Source organism: Anguilla anguilla, chromosome 18, assembly GCF_013347855.1.
Source record: "Anguilla anguilla isolate fAngAng1 chromosome 18, fAngAng1.pri, whole genome shotgun sequence".
In the NCBI taxonomy this organism is placed as follows: domain Eukaryota; kingdom Metazoa; phylum Chordata; class Actinopteri; order Anguilliformes; family Anguillidae; genus Anguilla; species Anguilla anguilla.
The window spans coordinates 19,812,816-19,822,769 of NC_049218.1; the positions used below are offsets into that span (position 1 = coordinate 19,812,816).

Here is a 9,954-nt window from a genome sequence, read left to right on the forward strand (position 1 = left end):
CGGATATAAACCCCCCCTGGTTGGAAGCTGGCAAGTCGCGGTTCCCTCGATTGGCAGCATTAGCGAAGCGTTATTTGCCCGTTCCTAGAACCTCAGTGCCATCTCAGCGGACTGACTCCACGTGGACATGCTCATGTTCTTTAATAATAATAATAATAATAATAATAATAATAATTATTATTTATTTTATATAGCGCTTTTCATGAACTCAAAGACGCTTTACAATGAGTGGTACATGCATACATGCATACATACATACATACAATGAAACACAATTCAGAGACAAAAAGAAAAGGGGGGGAAGACAAACATCAAGGGAAAGCTAGAGAAAAGAGGTGGGTTTTAAGACGTGATTTGAAGGAGGTGAGTGAGTCAGAGGTACGGATGTCAGGGGGGAGGGCATTCCAGAGTTTGGGGGCGGCAACTGAGAAGGCGCGGTCGCCAAAAGAACGGCGCTGAGGGGATAGTGGTGAGGAGGCCAGTAGTGGATGAACGTAACTGTCTGGGTGGCTGGTAGGGGAGCAGGAGATCAGAGAGGTAAGTGGGTGCGAGGCCATTTAGGGATTTGTAAACTAGGAGGAGGAGTTTGAATGTGATGCGTGATGTGATTGGGAGCCAGTGTAAATCTTTCAAGATAGGGGTGATGTGAGACCGGGAGGATGTGCAGGACAGTATTCTTGCGGCCGAGTTCTGAACCAATTGCAGTTTGTGTAGGAGACGGGAGGGAAGACCAGTGAGGAGTGCATTGCAGTAGTCCAGTCTGCTGGAAATGAAGGCGTGAATGAGTTTTTCTGCATCGGGATGGCTGAGAGAGGGTCTGAGTCTGGAGATATTGCATAGATGAAAAAATGAAACCTTGACAGTGTTGTTGATGTGCTTTTCAAAGGAGAGGGATGGATCGAGTATGACACCGAGATTGCGGACCAGGGGGGAGGGGGAGACAGGGGTACCGTCAATGGTGAGGGAGAAGTTGTGTAGTTTTGTGAGCTGGGGTTTTGGTCCAATGAGAATGATTTCAGTTTTTTCACAGTTGAGTTTAAGCACTTTAAAGTGCTTAGGTATTAAGTAAGGTAATGGCATATAGGCTTTTCTGTTCATGTTATGACTATATGGTTACTTACAGTTACAGCTTTCAGGAATATTCCCAATGAGTGGGTTTCATGGCATTTCATTATATTTTATGCCTTTACTTATCTTTTTTGTTTGCTGCACATCAAGAGGCCTACTTTACAGCACGGTGGACTTGGTAGCGTTTTGTTGAATTGCCTTCCATTTGCACTGTAGAACGCGATTTGCACTATTGAATAGATTGATGTGTTCTTATTATAAGACTGCGTTAGTGGATACAAGTGTTGTCCAAATGACAAAAAATAACTAAAGCGGTTCATTAGTTTATTACAAAGTTAAGTATTAATTGGCAGGATTAATAAGCAGTGTCCTTTGTCACTGTCCCAGTGGCAGTTCAGCCAGCGTGTAGTCAGAGGTCCCTCCTCCCCTGCGCAGACCTCTCAGTCCGTGAATCTGTGTCTGTATCTGTGCCAGTGAAACTGAGCTGTGGAACGGAGCGGAAAGGGAAGTGGATAGTTCAGTAAAATGGAATGCATTGCATCGGATGAATGTGAACCTGAAAGTGACACTAAGAGAATGACATCCGCTTTGCTGCCGATGGCACAGGACGGCCCTACTTCTCTAAAAGCCTGTGCTGCGCCGGGGCTCGTGGTGCGGTGTGGCACGTAGCAGCTGTGTCTCCCTGGTGCCTAACCTGTGGTCAGCTAGGAAGGGAGCCAGAGGTTCCGGGGCAGCCACAAAGCAGGGTCCGGTCTTAATGTGTGACATCAGAACGGTGCTGCTGGGCAACTGAGCATCACAGAATGGCGCCTATGTTGCTAGAGCAACTGAGCATCATAGAATAGCACATGTGAGACTATGGCAACCAGACAGAGTTTCTCAGGGTCCTGCCTTTTAAAAGCACCCTTGCGTCCTCATACGAATACGTGATATTTCCGAAATTATGTGACGAGGTAAAAGGTAAAATGCAGGTGGATAAAATAGGCTGGTGTGATGTGAAAGGACTGGTACCTGGACAGATCATTTTAAAATGATTGTTTTTTAAAAATCAATTTTGTGTCAGGTCTGGTTTTAATTCCCTGGTGTGTGTTCCTGGCCTTCGCGCTGGTCATGCAGTCATGCAAGCATGTGCTGGGCTTACAGCTCCAAGGTCGTAGGTCTTGATTCCCACATGGGTTTTGCTGTTTGCACCATTGATTGCAATACTTAACCTGAATTAATTAAATAAACACCCAGCTGTGTAAATAGATTGTGTGCCAAAAGAAAGGTTAGCTGTACAAACTGCTGGATAAATGACTGGTATATCCTGCAGAAATGTCTGTCTTGTGTTTTAGTCTTGTACTGAGACTTAATTTTTTTGTTCTTCTCAAATAGAAAATTTTAGCTTGTTTTAAGTTACTTTTTGCTTGACAAGTGAAATTGTCTTAACCCAATGCAAAATCTTCAAATGAGTAAAGTCTGAGTCTGAGTCTGAGAAAAATTAGTCTTGCCTCATTGGAAATCTTTCTTACTTAGCACAGACATAAGACAAAATATAAAACTAAAATACATAATGGTCTAGGAAACAGAAATCTGTGAATTCTTTGCTGATGAATTCACTAACAGCCAAGAAATATTTTTAAATAATTCTTGGGGGGGAAAAAAGAAGTATAAGAACCAGTGCTAAAATTGGCTTGCTTTCCCCCTTGACAGGGTTTTAGTGGGCGGGATTAACTGGATGTTCGTCATTTAACAACAACCTTAAATCCAGTGAAAAGTGAAATCCTTTCTACATGTAATATGTAAATGCTTGGTAATTCAAGCTATGTTGAAAAAGCAAAATGCTTTTTTAGTTTCCCAAGAAAATCAAGGGACTTACAAGAAATGTGTTTCATTACTGGAGCCCACGGGCGCTGCAATATTGCAATAATCTATACTGTTAGTATTTTCAGTGTCCATTCTCACCAAGAACTTCTCGTAGAACGAGGTGGATCGGTAAGTAGGCCTACCATTGACTAGCCACAGTTAAATAGCTTTCTAGCTTAGACATGTCGAATCAAAGAATTTCTTTATTTATGTGTATTGTCACACATTATTACACATTGAATGATCTTCAGGTTTAACTGTATGATGGTAAAGCTTAGTTTATATTGCTTTCTTTTGTTTTGTCTGGTAGTGTAAAGTTACTGCATGGGACAATCTGCTCGGACTGGCTCTAACCTAGCTAGAGATGAGGACTGGTTTACATGGATGTGTCTTATGGATATGAATGTTAATGAGCACAGGATGCACGCCCACCCTGTCCTTCTCTGCTGAACAGGTCACAATAATCGAATAGTGTTCATTGCAATTTAATTTAATCCAATTGGATTAAAAACTTGAAAGAAATATTAAGAAGACGCTCAACTCTCACTTCTGGGGAATATAATCACAATTTGAATCCAGTATCCTCGAGCTTTAAGGGTTTGTGTGAGTGTGGCCGAAGGGTGTCAGTCAGACGGTGTTACTGTACCCTCACCTGTGTCACACTTACCATCAAGGAAGTGAGACAACGAACAGGGACAAAGACTGAGGAACAGAAGGAAAGGTCACAGTCTCTGAGTCACAGGGCCAGATGAATAATACCTTTTCATGCAGCTTCCAGGTGGTGGGGAAACACTGACATTTACGTCTTCCAGTTTGATTCTGCTGCCTTGGGAGGAGGAACTACACGAAAACAGCCAATGAAGGGTCTCTGAGAAACCGGCCAATGAAGGGTCCCACTTCTTTACAGTCGGCTCATCAGTGAATTCCTGTGCATTTGAAAGCCCAACTGAACACTTCCTGGAGACTAATGTTCAAATTCTCACAGTTGTAAATGTAATTGAGGGTATGTTTCAGATCATTATTTAGGGCTTCGCAGCAGGTGCTGTTTAAAGGGGAACTCACTGAGCATGTGCAAGTGTCACAATGACACCTGAATACATATCTCTAGCTGTGCCTGCTTATTGTTGTGATAATGTGGAATATCACACACATCATGATACATACAATATTGACATTTGTCTTTAACACGTATTAACAGTGTTACTTTAAGAATGGAAGCATGGTCATTTCTTTGGCCAATTTCAGTACATGGCTGGACTTGAAACTTAGCAGAGTCAAATTTGTTTTTTGGTTACATTACATTACATTACATTACAGGCATTTAGCAGACGCTCTTATCCAGAGCGACTTACACAACTTTTACATAGCACTTTACATTGTATCCATTTATACAGCTGGATATATACTGAAGCAATGCAGGTTAAGTACCTTGCTCAAGGGTACAACGGCAGTGTCCTTACCCGGGAATCGAACCTGCAACCTTTCGGTTACAAGCGCAGTTCCTTACCCACTGTGCCACACTCCGTGGTTGTAAGCATCAAATGATTAAAATGGTTGACCATCCGACATCCTTGTTTAAAATATTCTGGGACTTTCAGTAATCCAGGCAGTGATAAGTGCTTCATTTCAGTCGATTATTTTTAATATGAAATGAGCAAAATATAACTGTCCATACAATTCAACATGAAATGTGTATTTATTTATTAAATGAAGAAAAATATGTGTTTGCCTTCATGTGACCTGAGGTGAGAAAGTGTTCCTGTTTTTTTTGTGAATCGGGCTGGCCTCATATAAAAGGTAGCGGGCAGGTCTCTGTGTTCTCTTTTCCCTAGGCATCGCTGCGGACATGACCATCCCTGCTGCACTTCTGCTGCTGTGTAACGTCACCTTCTCCTGGGGCCTGGAAAGTACGCGTGCTGAACAGTGTCCCTTCACACCAGCGCATGACAAATCGCAGGTTTGATTTAAATGTTGTGTAACGGTGAAGGTGTTTCTTCAGTCCCAGGTAGTGCGGATCTGCGGGAGGACGTAGCGCCACAGGAAGTGCACTTTGAGTCGTTAGACTACCGGAACGTTCTACGCTGGGAGCACCATGGCCAATCTCTTGGGAACCCACAGTACTTTGTTCAGTACAAAATGTGAGTATCCGCAGACTGAGACTTCCCTGGATTAGGTCTGCACTGAAAGTTCCTGCAGGTTTTTTTTTTGTTTATATATAAAAACATTCATTCACAAACAAAGGGGATGAACACTATATAGATACATGCGCAACTACGCCATACCTATAAACTGCAAGAATTCATAAACCAGTATTGCTGTCGCATTCATACACATATAAACATATACATGTACACTCTTATACAGTACCAGTTATAACTTCCAGTTCATTTTATCCATCCCGTTAATGTTGGTGCAAGTATAATTATTAATAGATATAGACTATAAATGAGAGTTAAACACTGAAGAAGATTAAGTCCATACAATTACACCTTATTGCATAAAAAATGATTCAAAATTATCCCAGGTCTTTTCATATTCTTTACACTTGCCTTTTGTTTTAGCTCATATTTTTTCCAATTTAACTATATTCATTGGCAGTTTTAACCAATCAGCATATGATTGAGGTTCTTCCTTCCAGTGCCTTTCCGGTATTTCTTTTAGTGAGTTGTAAGTGTTCCAATTAATTCAGCATTGCTTGAGTTTTCTTAGAGCTGTAATACCAACAGTATTAAGTTGCCCCTAGTTATCCTTATAATATCAAAAAATATTCTATTCCAAAATTATTTTCGTTTTTCACATTCTACCATCATATGTACCAGTCCTGAATTACTCACGTTACACTTCCAACATCATACACCCATCAGAACTCTTATTAGAATACCTGCAGATTTTTTTCGTGTTGGATCTGAAGTGGATCTGCAGGGGAAGTCCTGTTGATTCCGTGAAGGGCGGCAAGTGTGTAGGATTGGCCCTGCTCCCACACTGCAAGATGGGGATGTACAAATATGGTCATAATGTGTACTGTAATCTACATGGTCACCTTAGTTGTGATATAGGTGCAGTTACCCCTGACTCCCCTCTCCTGTCCCAGCTATGGGGAAAAGCACTGGACCAACGCCACTCACTGTCAAGGTATCAGAGAACTTCACTGTGACCTGAGCCAGGAGATGTCAGAACTCAGGGAGTGGTACTACGCCAGGGTGCAGGCGGTTCTCCACGGGGCCCAGTCCTCATGGACCCTCAGCCCCAGGTTCAACTCACACTGGGAGAGTAAGTGGCAGAGCAGCCTGCTATTCACAGTGATGGTGAATGTGTCTTGTCCAATAATGTCTTCTGTGAACTGAATCATTACATTACATTCCTTTAATTTAGCACCCACTCTTATCCACAGTGACTTACGCTGTAGGAGAAACATTTTGTAAGTCTATTTGCCTGATTAAACGATTAATAGTTCTGGCTAACAGCATTCCCAGACCAGTGAGTTTATATGTGACATCACTAATGAAAATTTACTGATTTGATCTGAAAGCAATTTTTGATCTGACTGATTAGAAGTCCTGGGATGTGATCAGTTATTAATGGAATTCGTATTTCTGACTTAATGAGACAAATCATCCTACAACAGACATTAAAAGTGGGGAATTGAAGATGAATGAACAGGTTGTTACAATTCACATTGTGGGGCCCCAGGGCAAATTTGAAGAACTCCTGGATTAGTGCATGTTCAGTGGATCCAGTGCTATCATTCTCGCTTGTGTCTCAATCGCTTTCTGCATTGGTTCCGGTAGCTTCCGTCAGCCCTCCCAAGGTGAAGATGCATGTGACGGAGCAAGGCATTATGGTCCAACTTCGGCCTCCAAGCTCCCCCTACAGGAGACGAAACGGCAGCCGGATAGCTGTGAGGAAGCTGCAGAGACTGCTGTACAGAGTATACCTCACCCACAATGGCATCGTACAGGCAAGTTCTGCTGAGTACACCAGAAACAAGAGTGCATGATAAGTCACTGAGACTGCACTGGGGACATTTATTTTTGTCTACTTGTGCTAATCAGTGCTTGGCTTTTGCAAACCAAAATAACTAGATTTTTGTTGTATTCTTATCTGAAAATTATATTCTGTGACTGTGTAAAATGAAAAGCCTCCTGTGTATTTGTGTGAATTTATATATTAACCCTTGTTTTTTGTACTTTGATGGTTGCAGTGAATACTGTTTGCACGTATTGATTTTTCTTTTTTGCTTAGTCTGAGGACATGGAATGTGTGTTTGGTTAAGTTTTTTGGCTCTGAATATTGCCAATAAAGGTGGTTCTCTTTCTCTCTCTCTCTCCCTCCCTCTTTCACCCCCTCTCTCACTCTTTCTCCCTCTCTCGCGGTAGAGCAGGAACAGCATGACCTGGAGGGCTGTGTCAGGAAGGTCCTCATCACGGATCTGAAACGCAGGACCACCTACTGCCTCCAGGCCGAAACCCACATCCTGCTGCTGGGCCGGCGGAGCGGGAAGAGCCAGGCCGTCTGCGTCACCACGCCCTGAGAGGAAGGATCCGCTACCTGTACAGGTACGCATTACCTAGCACAGACATGCATTACCTAGCACAGGCATGCATTATCTAGCACAGGTACGCATTACCTGCATTACGGCATCAGACCTGGGTCAAATACATATTTCAAGTATTTCAATTACTTTTAAATACTTTTTTAGAAATTATTTGAAATACAGCATTTACAAATACTGTGTATTTAAAAATACATTTAAGGAGCATGTGCGTATATTTGCAAATAAATATGTCTTAAAACATTTAAAATATCGAATTTTCAAATACAAAGTGTTTGATTTAATGGAATTATTTGAAAATGCTTTCACAACAGAAGGCCAGTGGTGCAACATGCACAATTGCATCAAGCTCTTGAAAGACTTGAAAAGCACTGGATATGCAGGACCCTATCAGCTCTGAAAGTTGAGAATTTTGTCTGATTAGAGGACAGTATTTTGATGAGAACATGCCTGCTGACAGCCCCAGTCCAATTGTACCGATTTACCATTGTTAATTGGTAGTGAATGGTGCACGGCTGAATTCTATTTCATCAGTGTCTAACCTTACAAGATGTAAAAGATGGAACTGCACACATGGCTGTTGAATGCTCTGACAACAGAAAAAAAGAGGAAATACAGTAAAAGGACACTAACTTTAAGTCTGATTAAGGCAGCGCATGGGATGTTTAAAATTGCCAATGTAGGCTACCCTTGCCCATAATCCAAATTCAACCCCTAGCCCCTCGTAGTTCCCCTGGAGTGCCCTCAGTATTATAACTCGCTGACATCACATTGAGGGCCACTCACAAAGATTATACAAAGAACTCTGGGATGCCCCCTTCAGTATGAAGCCAGTATTGTTGCTGGCTCGGTCATTTCTGTTGTCTACCACTGAAATATTTCAAAATATTTCAAAATATTCTCTTCCTGTAGAGAGCTTTACGCCCTTGGCCTCTGACTAAAATTAGTGTTGCAGTTACCAGTTTTAAAATGCAAATCAGTGGCTGATAATTTTGTATTTTTAGACCTCTGACTTCCTTCTTCACTTCCTCCACCCTCAGGAAGAGGAAGAGCTACTTCTGAATTTCACCGCTGTGCAGAAAACTTCACATTCACATGAAAATGATCTGGAAGCATGTATGCAGGGAAACCCTAAGTTCTGCAGGAAGGAAACACTTGAGACCTCAGGGATTATGTGGATAATGCACAAATAATTAATTATGTGGATTATCACTTTATTGCCAGGTGGGTGTGGCTACAGCGAGACGAGATTAAATGCTGTTGACATTTTGGTGCTTTATGTGATTTGTAATATTCAGATTACAAACATGAATTACTTAAATTAAGTTCAGCTCCAATGGGTTTTTTTTCCACACAAACAATGAGTCTTGGATCAGCTTTATTGAAGTCGCTTTACACATGGTAACAAAACCAAAAGAAGAACAGATGGGAAAATAGCCCTCAAAATGCTATTAATTTTGAGCAATTACTTCAGTTGCACAAGTAATCTGACATCATTCAAAGTTAAACATCCTGCAGTATTTATTTCTGTGTGGCCATTTCAATTCTCCTTTCCAGTTCACTCAATTAAGACACATGGATACAAGTGCAGTATTACCTTCTATAAAATAAGCCATGGGCCTGTAACAGGATTTCAATGTCTGACACTATAAACCAAACAATACTGTTCTATGGTTCATGCTCAGAGATGTCCCTAGGCCCTGATACCTAAACACTTCTAAACATGCTCATTTGGGCCAGTTGTTTGTCGTATCCGGTACTGTTAGAGAACAATTTCAGCATCATACAGTGATAAAAGCTTTTCCTTCACGCATATCTTTTTCAGAGGCTATTTACATTGGACAGATGGATCGTTTTAACACTGATAATGCTGAATGGACATATTTAATGGTAACTCCACAGCCAATTTTGTAACGAAACAATAAAAAAACAAATTCTTTGTGCTAGTCATAAATAACAAAGCTGGAATTCTTACCATCCAAAGAAGCAAAAAAAAAAAGAAAAGAAAAAAGTCATTGAAACAGAGTTATGTACAGAGACACTATGCAGCAATGCATGTTTAAAAAATACATTTGTCAATTTGACATTTACATCATAAAACACAACTGCTTGTAAAAGAAAATACTTAAATGTATTTGTGTCCCTCATGACATACAGGTAACAGGAGCTTTGGTGAACGTATTATTGACACAGCAGACAGGCTTGTTTGGTCCCTGGTCATTTCAGAAGAGAGATCGCTGTTCATCTGTCTTTATTTTGGAGAGGACAAACAAGGGCACAGGAATAGCTGTTTCTCATGGAAACAAACACACGTGCACACACATTCACACACACACACACACACACAAATGGTATGTTGTATTTGCCAATGGGAGACTACAAATACTTTAACACACCATCCGTTCTTTCACAGTAGGTGTACCCTTCTTTACTCCTTTGCCTCCTGGAAAGACTGTACTGTAGAAGTCATCACAGCACCTTTCTGGGGC

General features: G+C 41.4%; 1 protein-coding gene across 4 annotated transcripts; it reads left to right on the plus strand.

Moving 5' to 3' along the window:
* The first annotated feature begins 248 nt into the window (after positions 1-248).
* LOC118217903 (interleukin-22 receptor subunit alpha-2-like) lies at positions 249-8,790 on the plus strand. Of its 4 annotated transcripts, XM_035400093.1 has the most exons (8): positions 523-537; positions 3,726-3,916; positions 4,746-4,820; positions 4,913-5,051; positions 6,005-6,183; positions 6,702-6,871; positions 7,295-7,469; positions 8,506-8,790. In XM_035400093.1, the coding sequence occupies exons 3-7, from the start codon at positions 4,760-4,762 to the stop codon at positions 7,442-7,444; spliced, it is 699 nt and encodes a 232-aa protein (XP_035255984.1). In that variant the 5' UTR covers positions 523-537; positions 3,726-3,916; positions 4,746-4,759; the 3' UTR covers positions 7,445-7,469; positions 8,506-8,790. The 4 variants fall into 4 exon arrangements, with proteins under 4 accessions (XP_035255985.1, XP_035255983.1, XP_035255982.1 ...); XM_035400092.1 differs by lacking the exon at positions 3,726-3,916 and having other exon boundaries at positions 252-537; positions 8,470-8,790; XM_035400091.1 differs by lacking the exon at positions 3,726-3,916 and having other exon boundaries at positions 254-537.
* The last annotated feature ends 1,164 nt before the right edge of the window (positions 8,791-9,954 follow it).